Raw genomic sequence first — 24,181 nt, 5'->3', positions numbered from 1 at the left:
TCTCTCTCTCTCTCTCTCTCTCTCTCTCTCTCTCTCTCATGTCTATCCCCGGCCAAGAATTTCAGGAAGACAGGACTTACTTGTAGGGCGCAGGTTGGTGGGGTTGGAGTCTGGCCCTGGGTTGGAAGAGGTGGAAGAGGAGGAAGGCGCGGAAGATGCCATTTGCTCAGTTGCCAGAGTCCCAGGTCTCTCTGCTTTCTCGGGTCTTTCAAGTGGGAGTTCTACGGTTAGTTAAGGAGCCGACTGCAAGAAGAAAGAAGGTGTTACATATTTGGGATACCCAGGTAAGGAGGAATCGAAAAGGGGATTTAAGGAATTTGAGGACCCGTACGAGGCAGTGGGGAGTCAAGAGGCTCCCCCTTGTGCTGGGGCAGAGGAGACTGGAAAAAAATGAAGGGGCCCTGTTTATATTCATGGAGTGCTCGAGTGGCGTGATCCAGAGGTGCTGTCACAGCATGAAGAGGAAAAGCAAAAAAAAAAAAAAATGGCCCAAGTTTCAGGTCCTTCCATCTCGGAGCCTCGATTCTACGAGTTCAGGAAAGAGAGAGGACATTTTGCGTCGGGACAAGGAAGGAAGAGATGGGGTGGGGAATGGGGGGCGGAGTGCAGAGTGTAGTCTCAGCGTCCCAAAGAGGTCAGAACGCAATGCCCTGGAGCCCCGCTCTGAGGAGGGCGAAAGAGAGCTAATACTCAAAGCTAATACCCAAGCGAGGACAAGCCCCAAAGGACTCAGCGCGGCGGGAGGGAGTAGGTGAGTGGGGGAGACGAGAGGCGGGCACGTCTGGTAGGATGTCTGGTTTCTGTTGTTGTGTCTGGCTAATCCCTGGAAAGGGCAAGAAGGAAGATTCATATTGCTCTAGGGATAGAGGCAAGCTATCCTACCAGATTCCCCAAGATATCTCGAACGGAGACATTTTTCAGACTTGGTTGAGGTACAGAGACAGTCACCCTAGAGAAAGGACAATTCTCCCACCCCCTCCCTTCCTAAATTAGCCGGTCAAATGCTTCTTCCGATTAGCCCGTATTTTGAGTCCGTGACTGAGAAGTTTTGGTACTCCGACCAGGGGGAAGGAGTCTTGTTTTGTGTTCCTGTCATGAAATCTCCAGGTATCTTGCGTCCATCTTTCCTTGCCCTTTGGGGAAACAAAGTTGCGCCCCAGACTAGGGAGGCGGGGGAATCTGAAACCTGCTCTGCGCGCCTTTGGGAAGCCCTTGAAAGAGACCTGAAGGCGTCCAGAACCGTTAGAAGACAGGAAAGGTGCAAATTCAACCAGACCTTAAGCCTCGGGAATAAAATACTTGCAGTCCAACCTCTATCTAAAGCTCTCGCATGCGATTGTACACACACACATACACACACACACACACACACACACACACCCCGATACCACCCCGGGAGCAAGCCAAACACATTAGCAGTTGTAATGGAAGTAACAGGTTATAGTCGCTCTGAGCGACTCCAGTGACTCTTGGTGAGTGCTTCTTTTGGTTAGATAGCTGCTGTGTACAGCTGTCGTATACAGTGGAAAAGGAGAAAGAGAAATTGATGGCATCCCCCTCCCCCAGTCAGCTCCCATTTGTACTTTCAGTGGAGCAGCCTCTTTCTCCCAGCTCCCCGAACCAGCTTGGCGCGGCTCGACTATTTGGGGTTAGAAAGGAAGAGGTTGTCTGTGCAGCTCACAAAGGGAGCTGGCAGATTGGGGTCTGCCTAGTCACTTACAATTGCGGACCGAGGTAGTCTGCGCGAGCTGGCTGATGGACTCCGAGTCTCGGGAAAGCTGGAGGATGAAGGGGAAAATAGCGCACTTCAGAAGCTGGGCAGAGGGCAGACGTTTATAAACTCCGGGTGGCACAGCGCCGGGACACCAAGCACTTAGGTGTTGAAAATGCACCTGGCGCTGACTGGCCGCTCTCAGCTTCCTCAGTTCAGGAGCGCTACTGGATGCTCTGTGCAATGAAGGCTGATCGCCTCTGCTCCTTTCAGCTGCGCTCCTACGCAGGCATGAATCACAGCCTTGCTGTCCGTCACCTCTAGTAGATGCAGGCGCTGCTTTCTTCTCAGCTGTCTCCTTAGGTCCGGCAAGGGAGGGTGAGGAGGAGAGCAGAGGAGAGAGGCAAAGGGGGGAGGAGAAAGAGGAAGAGAAAGAAGGGAGGAGGGAAGGGGAGAGAGAGAGAAAAAGAAAAAGAGAGAGAGAAGAACGGATGGCTAAAGGCTCATTTCTCTTCGTATTCTCTTTGGGGGGGGGGGGTTGGGGTGGATGGAGGGGGGAGGGGGGAAAGACGTTGGTGGGAGAATCACGAGGCTTTGTAGCCGGCTTTCCTCGGGCTGAATGCTGTGACTTATTTGCAGGTGCATGGGCTTTATAGCTCCATTATCCATCCAGATCACGAAGTTGCACCCGGAATGAGTAATCTAGTACGTACTCAACACGCTCCATTTTCTGAAAGAGCAAGGAATGCTGGTGGGTGGGAATAAGAGTTGGAGGGCAGAAACGCTTTCACTCTTCCATCACATTTTGCTGAGCCATTTCCCCCTCCCCTTTTCTAATATATTTCCGAGGAGATGGGAAAATGGCTTTCATTTCTCTCCTTTCTCAGGTCCTCTGGCATCCCTCCACCCAACCTGACACTTGGAGACATTGAATAGTGAGGAAAAAATGCGCCAGAATTCATCTCCATTTGCTCTTCCTGAATTCTCGAAGAAAGGGTCTGGCGGAGCTGTAGAAGCAACATCTGAATAACAAAGATATTTACAATTTCCCACCTCTTTTTCCCCCCTGACAGCCTGGTGCTTTTGATTCTAACCCTAAAAGATCCCTTCAGTTCAGCTTGTATACTTCCACGTACATGAATGTACATACAATTTCAATGGTGGAGGGTAATCTCTCTACCTTTTGAGCTTTTTTCTTCCCCTCCTACCTGCACTCACTCTTCCAAATACTGGTGGAGTGGGGTACGAAAGTTCAGATTTATTGAACATTTGAACATATTTTAAAATCATGAAGGTTATCTGCAAGTATGAATGCGTCTCCAGAAACATGTAAGTGTCTAATCGAGGAAGTGGAACACGGTCCAGGTATTGATAGAGTTGACTGAGAACGAACACCAGTTCCTTTCTCAGATGAGCCGCATTATCCACTATGTTTTCACTTCCTCTTATAGGGTCTTTGTTTCGGCAATAGTTGAACGACCCCCAATAATTAATTCATGGATAACAACGCTTGGGTGAAAAAAAGTCCCTCTCTACGAGGAAACCTTTCATTGTGCACATTCCACCAGAGGGCGCCAGGCACCCAAAGACTGAGCCGTCCTTCACTTGCCGAGACGAGAGTGAAAACACCTGGGCACAGCGGTTAATCCGGCTACACAGACAGCCACGTTGAATTTCAGCCCCCTCTCCCCCTTTAACGTTTTCTTTCCCCACCTCCTTCCTCTTTTTCCCCCCCTCCCCGTGTCCTGTTCATTTCCTTTGATGTAGTTGTTTTTTACATGAAGAGGCGAATAAAATTTCGTGTGGTCAACTAGGTGTGGTCAACTGAGATAGAAAAATTCTTTTAGCTCTCCATCATTTTCATGTTGTGACCCAGAGAGCAAAGGGTTTGCACATGTTGGCGTCTAGGTTTCTTTATTTATGCGTCTAAATGTCTGGTGGCAGTGGGGACTCCAACAATTCTCTTGAGAAGAACCCTATTTCTCCCTTTCCTCAAAATGACTCCTCGCAATTCACAGGGACAGTAGAAAACTCGAAAATTCCCAATACGTCACCGAAAATTCCCGAAGAGAAGCAGAAGACTCCATGGGAGAAAAGGAGGAAAGATTTTCTGATAAGCAAACGGGAGTAATCGTGAGGGTTTTGTTCTTTTTAAATAAATGCTACCCAATTCACAAGAGGACATGCCCTCCACCCCCTCTTAACCTTACCAGAAACCCTTATTCACAAACGAATGTTAATCTGAAGGTCAGTCGGCATTAATTAATAGTTGGCGTTGCTTTCTTAGCCAGGACGCACTGAAGAACATGTGATTTCCAGGCGCTAGACCCATTATCAAAAATAGCGCACAAAAGGCAGCCTGAATTTCAGCCAGTTAATAGAAATGTTCGTTTTACATACAGTGAGCAAAACTCTGGTTTTTTTTTCTTCGCTTTTTTCCTTCGTATTCCACTTCATCTGATCTGCTCCCTAAAGCGGTCGTTTTCACCAATCAGGGAGATCTTTTGCCCATATTAAATCATTAGCGACACAATCGAACAATGAGCCCAGCCAGTAGAGGGAAATAAATGCTCGTTTTATTTGCAGTTACCTTTGTGAGAGAACCCAAATTGCTCGATCGCTGTCCCCTGAACTTTTCCTAAGACCCTGGAATTCTCTCAGAAGAAGAGATTCGTTTACTTCGTGGTTTTGTCCAACACCTGATTCGTGCCCAACACACAGCAAGCGCTTACTAAGTGCTCGTTGGATTATTGGTGGATTTAGCAATTTCCAAACACCCCCCCCCCCGCTGTGAACCCACATTTTAAACATATACACTATAATCTTTCAGATAATGGAAAAAATACATATATAACGTGGATGGGAATATCAATGACACCACGGAATTTGTGTTGAAATTGAATCCTTCCAGCTGTGAGAGTTGAAAGGGCTTTTGATTTGAGGGAGTTTTGTTTTATTTTTTTAAATCTGCTGCTCAGTGGGGACAGGAACTCGATTTTTGTAGAGGAAGCTCTGTAAGTAGTATTTGTTCCGAAAACTTGTGGTATAGTTGTGCAAGATGAATGTCGAACTTGAGGTCATGTTGTCTGTTTTGTTTGTTGTTTTACACACAAATCCACAACATGCCTTAGGCACCTCAGGTGACCTTTCTGTAATGACTAAAGAACTGATGGGCTTGATTTTTCATTCAGTTGTTTTCACCTCCTAAGCCTCTAAAGTAAGATGACCAGACAAAATTCAGGACTAAGGACAGCGTCCAGCTTCTCTTCAACTCCAATCCTCCTTTGTCTTCTAGTGGGTCCCCTGGCCCATTTCCCTCAAGACTATATTTGTTTTTTCCAGGGTTAAGTTTCTCCTATCCTTCCTCGACAATGGACTTAGGGTGACGATGGCTGTCTGTTTAGAATATCTATGGTCTGCACTTTTCTCATTTTGTCGGTTTCCACTTTTTCATATATTTGTTTCTTTTCTGTGGGCGGGAGAGGAAGAGTAAAGGTGGAAATAAAGGAATCGCCTGTAGAACTTGAACTAGCAATGGGATTTGCAGGAGGAAGGGAGTGGCATCCCCACAGCTGTTTGTTTTCATTTGGTCCAGTATCCAAAGCTTTGATGAAATAAAAACAAACACTGAAAAGCCAGAAAGGGGGGTGGGGGGGAGAAGGGGACGACGATTTGTGCCACCTCCTCTTTCCGGGTCTCAGACTACTGTACCCCCCAACCCCCACCTCATGTGTGGTTTTGAGCCCGTGAATGAAGAACTGCACAGCTGGGTCTCTCTTTTGGAAAGAAAACCTTTCTTCGGGTCAGAGGTGTCTGGGGCTTTGAATTCTGTCCCTTCGCCTACGCTTCTTCTTTCCCGGGAGGTTTAAAGATTCCATCCTCGGATTCTGGGTCCAGGTCCCCCTAGTGGATCAGAGGTGGGGGTGGGGAGGAGAGAGGGGAAGGATGTGAGACGTGGGAAAGGGGGAGTCTTAAAACAGGCAGCTGTGGAGATCTGGAGCATAAAATGTGGTCCGAATCAAGGTGAGTAGATAAGAAACGTCGATCTCGTTTCCCCAGCACATTTGCCATTTTTAGCCTCCAGAAAAAGATAATTTTAAACTGCAAGGCTGGTTCAGTTCAGCTGACGCTATAAGGTCTATTTTTAAGTCTCTAATTTATGTCCAAAAAAAAAAAAATGGCAGTGCTTACCACTTAAACGTCTATCTCCCGAGACAGGAATTGTGCAGAAATATTGGCTTAATGTTGAATTCGGCATTTCTCGTGAGGGATTTCTTCTGTGGTCATCGAAGTTAGGTTTTTTTTTTATCTTAATCAAAAGAATGTAATAGGACTTTCTTTGCTGGACCATGACTGAATCTAAACCATATTCAAAGCAGTCGTCAGAGCGCTAAAAGCATACAGCTAGGCTTGGTAATCTAGACAGGGTTCCAGGCAGGAAGCTAGGGAATCTACTCTAGAAATTACAACCATTTCATTCTGAAAAAGAGAACCGAATTCCCTCGGAGTGATTTGTAAGTAGCTGCCTTCCTCTTAATATCTAGGCGATGAAAATATTCCAAAAGAAATTAATCAAGACGACAGAGTGATTTATGTTTGTGCATATCACCATATGCAAATTTCAATAGACCACCAAGCCCAAGCTATCTCAACCGCTAAAGAATTTAAGTGCCACCAGGTGGCGGTAGCTTCCAATTTCTGAGATGAAACAACAACAAAGAAGAACGAAGATATTTCTAGTTTTCTTTCATGTTGCTAACATTCTTGCAAAGCGAGGCCTTTCTTTTAAGGGAATGGAAGGCTGGAGGCAGTGAGTTGATACATCTACGGATTCCTGTCCTCAGATGAAAGGGTCAGGAGGCCAATAACATCTCCAAAACAGTGTCAGCAGAAAAATGAGGCCTTTGGAAATGGGGCTTTTGACACTAGGCAATGATGTCCTTCTGTCCCTATACCATCACAAGTAGAAACTAGAGAATGAGCAAAATCTGGATCAAGAATTTTGTGTTGACCAGGAAAATTAAAGACATTTCTAGGTTAGCTATGCCCACTTGACTAGATCCAAAACAAATTTTCAAACTGTTCCCTAGGGATTTTTAAGATTGATCACTTTTTTTTAAGATTGGTAATTTTTTAAGATTGGAAAGCATATCATTTAAAGTCTCTGATGGAATGCTGTGCTTATTGACATTCCTATATTTCCACCATAGGGTTTGGGGTCTTGCTGGATTTAATAAAATTTCAAGTTCTGGCTGAATTTACATTCAAATCCCTCTCACATCCTTTCCAGATTTAGGTATCTTTTTGAATGGTTGTCATAAGTGATGGGTGGGATTTGAACTATGGGTTAGGGGGAAGGATTAGTTTATTCTTCTCTTTAGACACAACTTTATTAACCTTCAAATGGTAGGAAAAGAGTATTCAATATCTTTACTGCTCAAGCTTCAAGCCTAAACCATATCTATGAGGATTTCCACATTTCAGTTCAACAAGCACTTAACAAGTTTCTACTGTGTAAAAAGTACTGTGCCAGGCTTTGGGGATACTAAGATGAAGAACAGTCTAAAAGAGCAAATGGCATGTACACGGCTAAGTAAGTACTTAGTAATGTACTCAAAATCTTATTCAGCCACCAAATTGTATCAATCATACCTCTGCAGTATCTCTCCTGTTTGTTGCTGTCTCTGTATTCACACTTTCATTACTCTTATTCAAGGTTCTTATCACTTCTCATAGTATTGTAATAGCCTGCTCAATGATTCCTCAGCTTCAGGTCTCTCCCATTGGATTATAGGATCATAGATCTGTTGTTGAGCTAGGAGGGTCCTTAAAGAACATGTATTCCAACCATCACATTACAAGGTATATTCCTAATGAGCACAAAAGAGAAATACAATGTGATCTAAAAAACTGCAGGATGGGGTGGCTAGGTGGTGCAGTGAATAGAGCACTGGCCCTGGAGTCAGGAGGACCTGAGTTCAAATCTAGTCTCAGACACCTAGCACAAAAAACTAGCCATGTGACCTTGGGCAAGTCATTTAACCCCAATTGCCCTACCTTACCCCTCCAAAAAAAGCAAAAAAAAAAAAAAACCAACAACAAAACAACCAATCTGCAGGAGAGATATCAGGCAGATACTGGTATCAGAAAAGTCTTCAGGAAGGAGGTGATACCTGAGCTGAAACTTGAAGGATTTCAGTTAGAGAGGATGTGGAAGGACTAAGTCCTAGGCATTCAGTTAAGTCTAGGTAAATGCATGGCAGTAGGAAGCATCAGACTGAGCCCAGGGTGCAGTAAGTAACGAGACTAATTTGACTGAAGTATAGAATAAAAGAAGGGAAGTCATGTGAAATGTCTGAAAAGGTAGGTTGGAGCCAGACTGTGCAGGGTCTTAAATGCTAGGATAAAGAATTTGAGTTTTATTCTATACAGACTAGAGAACCATTGAAAGTTTTGTTAAAATATTTTTACACCCATGCATTAGGAATGTAATTTTGGCAGCTGTGTTAAGGATGGATTGGATGGGAGGAAGTATGATGTAGCTGAATTTGAAAGAATGAGGAATCTGGAGCACAGAGACTAGAATTGTGGAAATTGAGATTGAATCCTAACTCTGTGGATTATGAACTATATGGTCTGAGTCAAATCATTTAACTTCTTAGGGTCTGTTTCCTCATCTGTAAACTGAGGTGGTTGGAATGCATGTTTTTCTTTTCTTTTTTTTTTCTTTTTTCTTTTTGGAGGGCATTTGGGGCTAAGTGACTTGCCCAGGCTAGTTTTTGTGTTGTGTCTGAGGCTGGATTTGAACTCAGGTCCTTCTGACTCCAGTGCTCTACTCACTTTGCCACCTACCTTCCCCATGGAATACATGTTCTTCAACACCCCTCCTAGCTCAACAAGAGATCTATGATCCTATAATCCAATGGGAGAGACCCGAGACTGAGGAATCATTGAGCAGGCTATTACAATAGTGTGAGAAGTGATAAGGACCTTGAATAAGAGTAATGACAGCATGAATACAGAGACAGAAACAAATGGGAGAGGTATTGCAGAGGTATAATTGATACAATTTGGTGACTGAATAAGATTTGAGGCTAAGAGTGGAAAAAAGTCAAAGATGATAGGTTTGCAAGCTTGGTGACTGCAAGGATAGTAAATAAGGATACAGAATTTGGGAGGAAAGGTATGTTTGAGAGAGAGAGTTTACATTTTTGACATTTTGAGTTTGAGGTTCTAAAGAACACTCAGGTGGAACTATTCAACCAATAGATGAAAATACAAAACTGGAACTCAGAGGACAGAGGTCAATCTGAAACTAGCAATTTTTGTGCTGAGGCAAAGTAGGACAAAATATGCCAGTTAAATGCTAGTGGTGGTGGAGGATGGTGGAATGAGGGTGAGCAGTCTGGGGGAGGAACTAATTTGGGGGATGACTGCCACCTGATAGCTTCCTATTTAAATCAATTATTCTTGTTAATGAGGTGCAGAGCTCAGTTGTTTCTATCCTGCTGAAGGGTGATTTATGCTATCAGCACCCTCTAATTTTCCATGTTCAGGGGCAAAATCTTATAGGCTTTTCCTAGTTATGGTTCTGGAGGGACAGGTTAGACTGGATCTATAGATCTGAGAATTATTTATCTAGAAATGGTCATTGAAGCCAGGGGAATGGTTGAGATCACTAGGGAATAGTGTAGAGACAAAAGTGAGGATGGCCAAAGACACAGCCTTGGAGTTCACCTATCCTTAGGGGGCTGGAAGATGGACATTACAAAGGGGTGTCAGGAGGTAATGTCAGGTAGGTAGTGTCAGGAGGGGATTTATTTGGGTTCATTAAAAGTGTTTGTTACAAAATTCTTTTCTATGTAATTCTGCAGACCAAAGACCTTTCAGGGGTTCTCTTGGAACCTGTGTCGCAGAAGATGTATAGGTCTTTTCTATCTTACAAGCCCCAGTTAAAATTTTCAAGTTCCTTTTACTTTTCCCAAATTAAAAAAAAAATTAGATCCTGTTATCTGTTTATATTTTCCACACATTATAAAGTGGTTGCTGAATGTGGCTATTAAAATGTGAGTAAATTATTTGCTTATTTGTTCTCTGATTTGGCTGAAGGTACATGTTATTCATGTCTTTATTATTAAGGACATAAGCATGTTAAATCTGGATCTTTAAAGTTGGGAAGATTTTTCATCCAGAAAGGAGAGGGGGTGATAGTGCTGAGTTTTGAATAGTTTAGAGTCAAAGTTAAGTTAGTTTCAATTAGATGGCTTCAGTCTTCTTAGTGAAATAGGAGGCTAAGTCATTAGCTATGTGTGAAACCAGAGCAGGGTGTAATGTGAAGCCCACGGAAAATAAAAGTTTTTGCAACATTCACTGTGAATCTCAGTGAGAGTAGTGTAATAGACCTGTTGAACAGCAATAGGTCTAGCTGAAATCATGCTACAAATGCATAGCAGGCAAACCAGTGACATAAATTTTGTGACATTGTTTATTGATATAGCAGCCTTGAATCATGAGCCGAAGATTTGGAGATGTTACTTAAGAGTTTTGGAAATCATGGAAAGTCTGAGAGACAAGGAATCTTAGGGTAGTCAATAAATCATTACAGTGTCAGGTGAGGTCAAGACTGAGTATTCAGGTAAATGTGAGTAGAGATCGAGAGAATAAAAAGAGGTAAGGAGACTAGAGACATGATGATAAGGAGTGATAGAGTAGAATGGGAAAGGTAGAATCATAGAGAGATGTTTGTAAATTTTGAGGTGGTGAAATTCTGTGAGATGGTGACCCTCTGACATGTGACTGTGGATGGAACTTTTTCACCCTGGAAATTCCTAATGTGTCTAAGCCTTTTTTTCATCCTGGAAGACTCTGTCACCATGCTGGCTCCTTTCTCCCATTGCTGGGTTCTTTATGGAGCTTCCATTTTGAGGAGTAGGCTCAGGTCTACATGCTTCATGCCCTCCTACTTGAGCTTCAGAATCAATAGCACTTAAGTGCCCCCACCCGGGTACCTTTTCCCTTCACTCCTCACCACCAGAGGGCTTTTGACATTCGGCAAGTCTGAGTGGTCTGGTCAGGGACAGTAATCAGTGCTCATCATAGCAATCAATTTGAAAAGTAAAAAAAATAAGCCCATACCCTATAGGTGAGAAATATATAGCTTATGACTTCATAGTCTCATTGGGAGTGTTCCTGCTCTGCGATGTAGTGTTCTATTTTAAAAGCTTCAGTTCCTTGCTTTATTTCTTCCTCCTACTTTTGTATTTAATCATGAAAGAAATCAATATACAATTTGGCTTTAGAGGGGTTTTCTGTCATTGTTGTTGTTTTTCACACACACCAGGTGGGAGTCACTGCATTAATTACCTGTGTAGTATCACTAACAGAAATGAAAATTCTGATTGGCCCATTCCTAAAAGCCTGTGCTAGTATCCTCTGTATTACTTGGGTTTTGGTCAACACCTATGATGCCATTAGTATAACAAGTTCCATATGAACAAAATTCTTTCCACCAATACAGATCAATTCTTGTAGAATTTGTACTCTTAGGAGAGTTACTTGGGGGCCATGAGACGTAGTAACTTGCTCAATGACTTGAGACTAGCATTGTATTGGAGGCACTATTTAAACTTAGACTTCTTCTCACACTCCACTGTAATTGGGTCATTTAATAATTGAGGTATCTCAAGAACAAATATGCTAATGCTGCAAAACAAACAAAAAAAGGTGAAAATGTTTAGATTATGAATGCTAATAAAAATAATGGGAAAATTACTAAATATGAATAAAAACTATTAGACCAGGAGACTTTTAAAAAATATATTTGCTGATTCATCAGAGCCACTTTCACTTTGTCATTCTGTTTTGATAGCTAATGATAATAAAAAAGAATGTGAATGTTACTAAAAATGAATGAAAAATCATCAGGCCATGGAAATCATTGGAATTTTTTTTATATGTCTTCAGATTCATCAGAACTATCTTCACTTTGATCATTATCACCACTGCTGTCTTCTTCACTATCATCACTATTATCGTCACTTTCTTCTTCTTCTTCTCCTTCTTCTTCCTCTTCTTCTTCTTCTTCCCCAGCCTGGCTTTTTTCTGCCACAGAAGTGAAGGGTTATTAATAATTTTGCTTAAAAGCATTGTTCTTTTGCAAATATTTTACTCCCCCCTTCAAAGTTAATATGCTGTTTTGAAGACTATGGAGATAAATGAACTTTTAGATAATAAATTTGGGATCAAATAGAAGTTTTGTGTTTTTGTTTTTACCTTGAATAAATTCAGTGGAAAATAGTGGAATGGATTTCCCCAATGTATTATAAACCACTTTTGGAAGCTAAACTATTGTAATTTGATAAATTATTATTTTAAGACACAAAGTTAGTGCTAAAAACTTGCTCCCAGTAAGACATCATATATCAATGGAGGAGCCCATGCTTATTTGAATATAATTGTGAACTTTAAATGTACTACAGATCTTTTTAAAAGAAAGTTGCAAACATGGTTTCCCCATAGTTCTTTTAACAGTGTTTATTTTTATAAAAACATAAAGATGATGACAATTTAGGCAGTTCTTGTGACTTATGAGACTTATAGCACTAGGGAGTAGGAAAGGGATCAGTAGTAGCCTCATGTCTTTGGAAGCTCTACCTAGGGTCTAGAAATCATGGGAATTACTTTAGCTTGCATTGTGTAGTTAACCAAGACCTAGGAAACAGACCTTGAAGGTTCATGCCTCTGATTTCAATCTTGTCTGAACTTAAGACATTCGAGGTAGTTGTCTGCTCTTTTCTTAACTATCTCCATCTGAGAATGAGATTCACACTCTCTTGGTAACAGCTTTTAGACAACTAGTTATAAAATAAAGAAGCAGTTTCAAATTTTTAAAAATACCCATTCGCAACTTTTCTTCAATCAGTGAGGAAAACTGTTTGGCTTCAGGATTTTCTGGTTCATAGATCAGTACTGAAATTTGACAAGAGAATTCACATTATTAATGATCAAAGTGTTTTAGTAAATAGACATCCCATAGAGAAATGTAGATTCATGTCAGTCATTGAATATGAAACTGCACATAACTACAGGCACTAAAAATCATAACCAAAATACCTATACTTAAGTAGAATATTTTTATTTATACAGCAATAATAAAATAACATCTATAAGTAATAAATCAAATATTAATAATAACCCTTACTTATATAACCCTACTTTTAAAGATTACCTTATTAATTCTCATTACATTTCTGTGGTGAAGTAGGTAACAAATATGATGAATCACTAATATCTCAATTAGGTTTCATTCATTATCTGAGATCCAAAACATTTCTTAGACACAATATCTTTTTCTTTTCCTGAAAAGGAATGTAATTCAGTTACAGGAAAAGCTAGGCTAGTGGATGAGATTAGGGGAGTAAGAGGTGTTTACTTTTTTTGTTCACTCATTTCTAATTCTAGTTAAACACAATGAAGAAAAAACATTTTTATTTATAATGATTGTTTACATTTTTAAAATGATCACCTATATCAAATTGCTTACCATGGGTGGTGGTGGGGAGGAGATAATGGAAGGAGAAAACTTGGAACTAAAAACTTTTTTAAATTGTAAATTTTTATTTATTTTTAATTTATGTAATAAAATAAGCAATTCCATAATATAGTATAGCAAAAAAAAAAAGCTGATTGAACATGCAGCTGCAAATCTATTAGGTACAACTTGCTATTCCTTTTAAATATATAATAAAATGATCATGTACATTTCTTTTTTCCCCTTTTTTCTTCCCCTCCCTTCCCTAGAGATGGTTACAATTAGACATAAATAGGTGTATATAAAATTATTTTATGCATGCTATTTATTAAAAAATGGTAAAAATTGTTTTTATATGTAACTGGGAAATATTAAAAAAATTTACTCATAATTGGGAATATCTAACAAATACATCAAATAAATTTTAAAAGAAGCTTTTTTTCCCTCAAGATACTGGGTTTTTCTATCTTGCTTAGGCTGAAAATACAGGCAAGGACCACTCATAGGTTTGGTCCCATTCTAACAGGCATCAGAAATTGATCTGTTCTGTTTCCCACTTCGGATGGTTCAGGTCTCCTTCGGTGACCCAGTGGTACCCCATTCCTAGAAGCTCATCATATTAATTCCAAACTCAGAGGAGTACACCCAATCCTCTTAGCCCACTGCAGCTTGGAACTTCTGAGCTCAAGAAGTCTGCCAGCACCCTGCCTCTCTGGCAGCAGAAATTCCGGGTATGTGCTACCATGCTTGACAAAAACAAAGCATTATTAGCTTTCTCAGTATAGGGGCAATGGCACTTTTACATTCACCTTTCAAGTAAGAAAATGTTAAGTCAGTTTTCACCATTATCCTTTACTTTACATATCCATGTTTCTTCTCACACTTGCTGCTTTTTCACACATCTAATGCATTCATTCCTTTATCTTCATACTGACAAAACACATTTTAGTACAGATCCCTGATTGAACTGCTAGAATTTCTTCTTTAGTGGACCCATCAATACTATTCTCCTCTCATAAGTCCTTTTTGTCACTGTCATTACTGTAGCCATTTTTCTTGTTCAGTTGTTCAGTCATGTCTGACTCTTTGTGACCCCATGGACCATAACACGTCAGACCCTTCTATCCACCATTATCTCTCCAAGTCTATTTAAGTTCATGTACCATGGTCATACCACCCCTTTATGAGGCTGCAAATTGGTTTCCTAATATTATATAGATCAGAACTACTTTCACACACCCCACCAATAGTCTTCTTTGTTCTATTTCTCAGGTTTTTAAAAAATTACTCTCACTACATGATCTACTTAATATACTGTTTATCTTCATGGCTTCTGGGGGGGGTGTCGAATGGAACATCAACTGTGCTATTAATCTGGCATATTCATAACCTGCCAATAGCAGACAGTCTCAGTGCTCTACAGTTAAGTCATAGCTTTCCACTGGCAGCACTATGCTAGAGTCAGTCTACCTGACTGTTCATTTTTAGGATACTATGAGAGGCTTCTATTAGAAGCTCCTTGATTAACTAACACTTTGTACAGATTTTAAAAATAATAATAAAGTAATACATATCTGAGATGTAAATATGATTGATATATTTCTCACAAAGTCTCCTGAGATGTCTAATAACTTTTACTTTAATATGCAAATGGTTAGCTCCCTACAATTATACAGATTACAACTCTCTGCAAAATGTTTTTCTGATGCCTCATTATGGTGTGCAGGTGACTCTGGGTCCTTAAAGGTTATTCTAGAAAGGAATAAATCCAGGAAAATTCTATTATGCCTGAAAGGCTTTGAAAATGTGACTGACAATAGACTGAAACTGTTTTCCAGGGACCAATCTGGCTAACAACAGAGATGCACATCACCAGAAAGCTGATGAATTTCTTTAGCCATAGCAGTCTTAAAACAAAGAAAAAATTAATCTTTATCTCTTGGAAATTTTTGGATCATGGCTTAAAGCAGTGTTTTCAATGATGTAATTCTGCCACTCAGAACAGGATACTTATTTCATCAGAGAAGAGGCAAAGAGTCAGGGTGCAATTGATTTCCTCTCCTGTCTGAAAAGGTGTTTGGCTATCAAAAGTGGGAGGAGGATCCATTAATCATATAGCATGATGGTGTCTGGGAGACAGGAGTAGGTCAATATATATTTATTAAGTATTTACTATGTGCTAGGCACTGTGGATACGAAGAAAGGCCCATTGCTCTCAAGGAGCTCACATTATAACTGGAGAAGACACTATGCGACATGCTGTTGTTCAGTCATGTCCAATTCTTTGTGACCTCATTTGGGATTTTCTTGACAGAGATACTGGAGTAGTTTACCATTTCTTTCTCTAGCTCATTTTGCAGGTGAGAAAACTGAGGTAAACAGTGTTAAGTGACTTGCCCAGGGTCACACAGCTAGTAAGTGCCTGAGGCCAGATTTGAACTCAGGAAGATGAGTCTTCCTGACTCTAGGTCCTGGCACTCTATCCACTGCATCACCTAGCTGCTCCATGTATATACAAGATATATACAGTATAAATGGAAGGTAATTTCAAACAGAAAGCATTAGCTGTTGAGGCACAGAGATGCTGGGAAAAACTCCAGCAGAAAACAGGATTTGAGCTGAGTCTTGAAGGAGCCAGAGAAATTAAAAGGAGGGAGGCCATTAGAAACACAGGAGGCAGTTAGAACAAAAAGAGGAAGTTTGGAGAGAGTCTGTCACATGTAACAAACAACAGGTGGGCCAATGTAACTGGCTCACAGAGTATGTGTAGGAGAGTAAAGCTGGAGAAGACTTGAAAAACAGAAAGCAGCTAGGCTGCAAATGACTTGAAATGTTAAAAGGAGGAATTTATATTTTATGGATAGTTAGGGAGTGCAGTGGCTAGAGCACTAGACCCAGACTTGGGAAGACCTGACTTCAAATTCAGCCTTAGACACTTACTAGCTCTGTGACTCTGGGCAAGTCACTTAACCTCTGTATGCCTCCATTTCCTCATTTGTAAAATGGGGATAATAATAGTACCATGTTTCCCCGATAATAAGACCTATCCCAAAAATAAGCCCTCCCCCCAAAATAAGCCCTATTGAGATTGCTACTGTAGTGAAGGTGATTCACTGTGCTACACGCTACATTACGGTACCCTCTGTATGCACTGTCCCCCCCCGCCCATGAAACGCACGCCGCTTTCCGAGCTGCATCCAATCAGAGCTGCAGCAGTGAGTGCATCATCCTGTTCTTTATGGAATTCATTATTGAATAAAGTTACATTTTTTTGTTCACATTTACCTGTTTATTAAAATTGCTGTCAATGTTCATTAAAATAAGCCCTCCCCTGAAATTAAGCCCTCTGGTGTTTTTCTGTCCAAAAAAAAAAAATAATAAGACAGTGTCTTATTATCGGGGAAACACAGTATATCTATCTCCCCAGGCTGATGTAAGGATCAAAGGAGATAACATTTGAAAAATGTTTAGCATAGTGCCTGGCACATAGTATACACTACATAAATGTTAGCTATTATTGTTGTTAGTATCATCATCACCATTATTATCACTACCACCACCATCATCATCACCACCACCACCATTATCATCATCACCACCACCACCATTATCATCATCACCACCACCACCATCATCATCACCACCACCACCATTATCATCATCACCACCACCACCATCATCATCATTACCACCACCACCACCACCACCATCATCATCATCACCACCACCACCACCACAACCACCACCATCATCAATATCCTGGAAGACATAGGGAACCATTGCAGTCTTTTGAGGGGGAGACATGGTGAGAAATGTATTTTAGGAAAATCATGTTGGCAGCTTAGTGGAGGATGGATTAGATGGGGAGACACTTGAGACAGAAAGGGCAATTAGAAGACTCTTGCAGAAGATCAGGTGAGAGATGAGGATGGCTTGTACTAGGGTAGTGACCAGAGTGAGTAGAGAGATAGGGACATATATAGAAAATGTGAAGATAAAAATTACATTTTACAACAGACTGGATATGTGGATGGAATATTAGTAGAAAAGTTAAGGATAACTCTTGAGTTTGGTGACTAGGAGGATGATGGTGCCCTCAATAATAGAAAAGTTGGAAAGAAGGGAAAGTTTTAGGGGGAAAGACAGTGAGTTCCGTTTTTGTACATGTGGAGTCTGAGATGTCTACAAGGCCATCTAACTTGAGATGTCCAAAAGAAAGTTGATGATGTTGAATTGGTGCTCAGGAAAGAGATTAGGCCTGGATACATAGACCTGGGAATCTTCATAAGATGATGATTGAACTCATAGGAGCTAATGAAATAAGTGAAATAGAGGGAAAAACAGAATAGGGTCCAGAGTAGATTGTGGAGATCACTTGTAGTTAATGAACATGACCTGGATAAAGATCAGGCAAAGAAGATTAAAGACAAAGAGATAGGGTAGGTAGGAGAACAATCAGGAAATTCTGTCAATATCACAAAAATCTAGAGAGAAGAGAGTGTCCAGGAGGAGAATATGATGGACAATAGCCAAAACTGAAGAAAGGTCAAAGAAGGATAAGGACTGGGTAAAGGTCATTAGATTTGGCAGTTAGGAGATCACTGGGGAGGACTTTTGGAGAGAACAGTTTCTGAAAAAGGTCCTTTGTTTTGTATTTGAAGCCTTCATAATTTGTTTCACTGTACTTTTCCAGATTGATTTCTATTAGTTACCCTCATGCACTCTGTGTTCCAGCCAAACTGTTCTACTTGTTTTTCCCCCATACATGATATTCCATTTTCCTCCTCTATAGCCTCTGTCCAAGCTTTGCCTTCCTCCTCATCTCTGCCTTCTGGAATCCCTCAATCTTTGGAGGCTCAGTTCCAGTGCTTCCTCCACATGAGGCGTTTCCAGACCTTTCTACCCAGATTAATTTGTATATATTTTCTATTTACCCTTGTGAATCCATGTTGATTACCTCCAGTAGAATGTAATCTTTTTAAGAGCAGGGGTTAATTGCTTTTCTGTATTTGTATGTACCTAGCACAGTTCCTTGCAAATAGTAAGCATTTAATAAATATTTGTTAACTGAACCAAAAGGAATATAGAAGATAGCCCAGATGTTGCATTATATGCATGAAATATATATTTTTGGAGGGCAATTGGGGTTAAGTGACTTGCCTGGTCACAAGGGCTAGTCAGTGTGTCAAGTGTCTGAGGCCGGATTTGAACTCAGGTCCTCCTGACTCCAGGGCCGGTGCTCTATTCACTGTTCCACATAGCTGCCCCTGCATGAAATATTAAAAGACTTAGAAGACAACCTCCAGTGTATTGCAGATCCTCTATGGAAGATATATGGAAATATATGGACAAGAATCATTCAGGATGAGATAGGACTGGATAGGTTTTGATGTGTATTGGGGAAGGGAGGAGTAATAGCATCAATGAGATCTTGGCTCCATCAAAGTAATAATGAAGTAAATATTGAAAGGCCTGAATTCTCCCACTTAGGGACTTTAGCTGTTTTTGATGGGGGGAAATCTCTCTCTCTCTCTCTATGACAAAACTGAGCCTATAATCTCTGTCTTACATGTGAAGGTACCAAGAAATAGCAAGACTGATTTTTGCAAAGTCTTACAGTGAACCAACAGAAGAGCTGCAAATGGTACCTGAAAGTTATGACTTCCAGTCCCATTTAAAAAACATTATCCAAGACTGCCTCCACATAAAGTGGGGGATGGGATGCAGGCAAAGACATCAGTTCTGCATGAAACAGCAGGAAAATGGTAGGAGATATTAGGACTACATAAAATAGTGTGTGGAAGGCAGATGAAGTCTAAGTTCATATTAATTGAAAACAATATTTAAGAGAATTCTTTGTAGATGAAAACAAAAAAAGAGAAAGAAATAAATTTAAAAGCTCTCACAAGATGTCCAACATGACAGATACTAAATTTTATAGTCAGGAGGAGCTATAACTTCAATATTTACAAATGGACAGGAAACTAACTAGAATAAACCAGTTTTACTCAAACTGTAAAGTACTTGAGGGGGAACTTGGATAAATTATTTTTACAACCTAATAATCTTAGACACAAATTGGTAGAACTCAAGATCCTGGACCTAAGGACCTAATCCTGGTTCAAATGACTCTGAAGTTACTTAATCTATGCTTATTTAACCTATTTAAGGTGTTTTATTTCTTATATTTTTCCTGCCTAATTTTGACATATGGTTAATTTTTATTTTAACAACATTTACTAAGCACCTACTATGTGCAGAGCACTGGGCTAGGCACTGCGACACAAAGTTCAGATGACAGAAGACTCATGGATAAGTCCCTACTTACATTCTAGTAAAGAAATAAGGAGCACACACACAATTAACCAACACAGTAATTCATAAGTGCATGAATAAATTGGTAAATGTGGTCTGATGTAGGAAAGGAATATTACCTAGTGGAATGCAAATTTGGAGGGGCAGTTAAGAAAAAGCTTCTTGGAAAAGATTAGAGTTAGACTTTAAAGGATTGGTAAGGATCAATCATGAAACATGCAGGGAAACCAATTAGGATAGTATTGTAATAGCATAAACAAGAGATAATAAGGTCTGTGAATAGAAAGACGAGACTGGATGTGAGAGAAGTCATGGAGGTAAAAATGGCAAGATCTGTTGTTGAATGAATATGAGACAAAGAGACAGGAAGAATTATTAAGGATAATGCCAAAGTTATGAACCTGCTACCCTTGACAGGATTAGGGAAATTCAAGAGAGGGGAAGGTTTTGGGGAAAAGTTGTTTTTCAGACAGGTTGAATTTGAGATGTCTCTGAGATACTCAGTTTAAATTCAATGGATAAGAGGGAAGAAAGAATAGAATAAATAAGAGCAAGGAAGTGAGAAAGCATAATAGTTGGGCTAGTGTGCAAAGCCCATGGAGAGCAATAGTAGAAATTAGAGCTGGAAAGATAAGAGCAGCACAGGATCATGACGACCCTGAAATGTTAGCCAAAGGAGTTAGTCTGAACTATATTCTGTAGGGTCTTAAGCAGAGGTATTACAGGAGCAGACCAAGGGGTAAGGAAGATAGGAGTACAAAGAACATAAACTAGAGGCTGTTAGACTGTTGCTATAGTTTAGGTAGATGGAGATCGGTACTTGGGTATATAGGGAGAAGATGAGATGTATGTATGTATGTATGCATGTATGCATATATGTAAGACATATTGCAGAGGTAGAATTAATGGGACTTGGTAAATTATTAGATTGCCAAAAGAGGTAATGTGGGGTAGTGGGTAGAGAACTGGCCTCAGAGTTTGGAGGACCTTGGTTCAAGTCGATGCCTTTGATATTCTAGCTGTAATTTTAGGCAAATCACTTAATCACTTGGTGCCAAAGGCATCCCTTTCCTCTCTGTGCAGATAACTCCCCGAATTACATATCCTGCTGCCCAGTATCTCATTGAAGTTTTGTCCAGGATCATAAATTGCCTATGGGAAACTTCAAACTGGATTTCTCAGATGTCTTAAAGTCAACAAGGTGAAAATTGAATTTAGTTTCTGTTCCCCTAAATGCTTCTCTCATCCAAATTTCCCAGTGTCTATTGGAGGACACCACCATCATTCCAGTGTTTCAAGTTTGTCATCTCAGCATGATTCTTGACTCCTCACTCTTCTTCACTCCACATATCCATGAAGTTGCCACATCTCAGTGTTTTTACTTCACACAATTTTGAGCATCTAATCTCTTCTCTCCATTCACTTTATTCCAAGTTCTTCACTTCTTTCCTAGACCATTGAAACAGTCCACTAATTGGTTTGCCTCAAATCTCTCACCACTCCCAATTCATCTTGCACACTACTGCCAAAGCAATATTCCTCAAGTGCAGATAGAACTGTGTGACTCCCCTAATCAACCAACTTGCATGGCTTCCTATTGCCTCTAGAATAAATATAAGCTATCATGTTTAGCTTTTAAAGTCCCACAGAATTAACCCCAAATTCTGTTGCCTCTTTGGACATTACTTCCTTTCCTGAATTCTGCAATCCATCCAAATTGGTCTTTGGTCTGTTGTTCTTTCATGGCACTTAATTTCTCATTTCCACACCTTTGCATCCATCCACGCCTGGAACGCATTACCTTCTTTAAAGATACAGTTCAGGCACTATCTTCTAGATGGAGTCTTTTCTGATCCTCCCAATTGCTAGTGCCCTCTCCCAAAACTACCTTCTATTTAATTTTTGTGTATATGTGTGTAGGTATATACACACATATGTGTATATATATATATACATGTGTATATATAATGTGTATTTATTAGTTTTAAATTTATTTTATATTAATTTATGAGAAATCTGGCTAATTATATTTGTTATTATGAGATTATATCTGACATATATTTATTTAGGAATATAAAAGAGAACGAAGCATGGCTATAATCACTGCTACTGGGAAGCTGAGGCTGATCTTGATCTTTTAAGCTTGGGAATTCTGAGGTGTAGTAGGGTCAAAGTTGATTTTAAGTTCATCCCTAATATAGTGAGCCTCTGAAAGTGGGGGAACACCAGGCTGCTATGCAGAGGTAAACCAATCCAGGTTGGAAATAGAGCATGTACAGATTTCCACATCTATTGGTAACGGAATGGAAGCCTCTGCCCCAGGGGCCTCTTCTTTCCTTTGATTGGAAGCAGACATCTTTCTTCCCAGAATTTCCATCCAAGGAAGGAGCCCAGATCAACCATGTCTTCATTTCCCACCTGGCTGCATTCCTCATGACTTCTGCATCAAACCCCCACACCAGGTACCCTTCCCCACCTTCCCCCTGCTTTTCTGCTTATTAACTGACAGGCTGGATGTTGCATTTTCGGCCTGGGCAAGATTAGGGAGACCAGAGAAAAAACAGAGAGAAGGAAAGAAATAGAGAGAAAGAAACAAGGAGAGAAAGAGGAAGAAAGGAGGAAGGGAAGAAGAGAGAAAGAAAACAGAGTAGGGAGAAAGAAATAAAGAAAAAAAGGAAGAAGGGAAGGAAGTAGAAGAAAGAAAGAAAAGCATAGGAAAACTGTACTTACTCAACTGACATAACTTTTTTGCCACATTGTAGTTTCGGCTCATTACTGCTGTTAGGAACTAAAAGAAAAATGAACAATCAGTAGGTTTTATGTTTTAAATATTAGTAAGACTTATGATATTACCTCTTCCCTTAGCTACTAATTACATATACACATTGTCTAGGAGTGTGCCTACAATCAAGCAACAAAGAACTGTTTATTGATTACCTTATCATGATTAGCCATTTCAAATAAAATAATAATAGCTTACTTGAGAAAGATATTTAAGGTCTGAAAAGCACTTTATAAACACACACATACATATATAATTTGCATAATATATAACAAATATATATTCACTAAATATCTAATTTGTTCTTCACAGCAGTCACAGATATTATTTAGCATAAATGACACTTCATATACTAATGAAATAATGAGAAGCAGGATCTCAGGGCAGGTCTCCCTGCTGACTCTAAATTCAGGGCACTTTTCACTACAACTTTATTGTCTCCATTGAGGGAGGAGCTTCATGGAGTAAGCAGAGTATCTTTTGCTTTACAGTAGATAAACTATTTGCTATAGATTTTGCTCCATTATTCTAGATGGGCTCAAACTGCTAAGAACTTTGATGCTACTAGGAATGAAATTCATCACTATTCTCCAGCAAAATCAAATCAATTTTGTATAGCTTGAGCACTTCTTTGAGACCCTGCCATACATTTATGATGAAAATAGTTGGGAAAAATGTAAACTCACAGGGCCAGACAAAAAGTCCTTTAAGAACCCCAAATAAATCATTAATTTGTTCAACAACCATTTATTAAGAACTTAATATGAACAGTATGCTATACATTATGTTTTTGGAGACATAAAGATAAGCAATACGTGATCTGTCCTCATGAAACTTAACAATCTGCCACAAAGATGTTCTAACATATTTCTGATACCAGCCTAGGCTACTAATGTCAAAAAATTAAAAGAAAGGCCTCCAGAACACTAAATGGTATTCCTCCTGCCCTACTGCCAACAGTGATTTTAAGAGAAGATATCTCATACCTGGGACAGATAAAAGAAGACCAGGTAACACTGTATTTTAAGAAGATAAACTCAAGTGAGGAAATCCAAGAACCTGCATAGGTAAACATATGTGACATTTGGGTGAAGACTAATGAAGGTAAAAAAAAACAGAAGTAATTTTGTTTGAGGGGGATTATATAGACCACCTGAACAGAGAAAAGAAGTAAATGAGGAGCTTGGGAAATAGACCACAAGCCTGGCAAAGAGGAATGATGTAACTGTGATGGGGGCTTAAATTATCCAGACATCTGCTTGAACTTCCTCTCTCTTAAAAGCAGAGCAGCTAATAATCTCAGGACTTGCCTCAATGACAGTTTTCAGCCTTCAAAAGGCAGAGGAACCCACAAAAGAAGCTCTGGTTCTGGATTTGATTCTTTTCAATAAGAAGAAACTGGTGCTAGAGGGAAAAGAGTGGGAACCTTGAGAGGAACCTGGACCCTTCCAAGTTTCCAGTTTTCTTACACTTTCTTTACACACTCTATGTTCCAGCTGTCCACTCCACAAACACTACACTCTGTATCCCCCATTGGGTGCATTTTCATGGGCCATTCCTTGTGCTTGGAATGCTCTCCCTCCTGACCCAGATCCAATCCTATCTCTTGCCTATTACACCCCTCCCCAAACTCACCCAGAACTTTCCCTTAAGACTACTTTCCATTTATATTGTATGGATTTTGGATATTTGTTGTTTGCACGTTGTCTCCCCCATCAGAATGTGAGCTCCCTGGGGTTTTGCCTCTCTGCATCCCTAGCCCTTAGGCACAATGCCTGGCACAAAGTAAATGATTAGTAAATGATTGCTGTTGAGTATGATTATATTAAAATGACCACTCCCC

The 24,181-nt window shown here is 40.1% G+C and overlaps 2 protein-coding genes and 1 long non-coding RNA gene across 8 annotated transcripts in view; 1 reads left to right on the top strand and 2 right to left on the bottom strand.

Annotated features, from left to right (window-relative positions):
* GAD1 (glutamate decarboxylase 1) overlaps positions 1-282 on the bottom strand; it is a 55,524-nt gene extending 55,242 nt beyond the window's left edge. Inside the window, exon 1 of one of the 2 annotated variants that reach the window (XM_069080677.1) lies at positions 81-282. In XM_069080677.1, coding sequence (XP_068936778.1) covers positions 81-162 — 82 coding nt within the window. In that variant the 5' untranslated portion in view covers positions 163-282. The remainder of the gene's footprint in view (positions 1-80) is intronic. The other variant, XM_069080678.1, reaches the window with a different exon arrangement.
* The window catches only part of LOC138155433 (uncharacterized), a 30,643-nt gene continuing 6,611 nt past the window's right edge, over positions 150-24,181 (top strand). The window contains exons 1-3 of one of the 2 annotated variants that reach the window (XR_011166829.1): positions 150-284; positions 2,351-2,416; positions 2,599-5,734. This is a non-coding gene — a long non-coding RNA (uncharacterized lncRNA). The other variant, XR_011166828.1, reaches the window with a different exon arrangement.
* ERICH2 (glutamate rich 2) overlaps positions 11,525-24,181 on the bottom strand; it is a 107,957-nt gene continuing 95,300 nt past the window's right edge. For all 4 annotated transcript variants that reach the window (XM_069080682.1, XM_069080680.1, XM_069080681.1 and 1 more), the window contains 3 exons: positions 22,287-22,344; positions 12,608-12,679; positions 11,525-11,812 (listed from right to left, as the gene is read on the bottom strand). In XM_069080682.1, coding sequence (XP_068936783.1) covers positions 11,661-11,812; positions 12,608-12,679; positions 22,287-22,344 — 282 coding nt within the window. In that variant the 3' untranslated portion in view covers positions 11,525-11,660. The remainder of the gene's footprint in view (positions 11,813-12,607; positions 12,680-22,286; positions 22,345-24,181) is intronic.

Source organism: Petaurus breviceps, unplaced genomic scaffold (genome assembly GCF_028583685.1).
Source record: "Petaurus breviceps papuanus isolate PSGF00001 unplaced genomic scaffold, PetGlider_PUasm1.0 91133, whole genome shotgun sequence".
Lineage (NCBI taxonomy): Eukaryota > Metazoa > Chordata > Mammalia > Diprotodontia > Petauridae > Petaurus > Petaurus breviceps.
The sequence above is the reverse complement of the archived record's forward strand: the minus strand, read 5'-3'. Positions and strand labels throughout refer to the sequence as shown.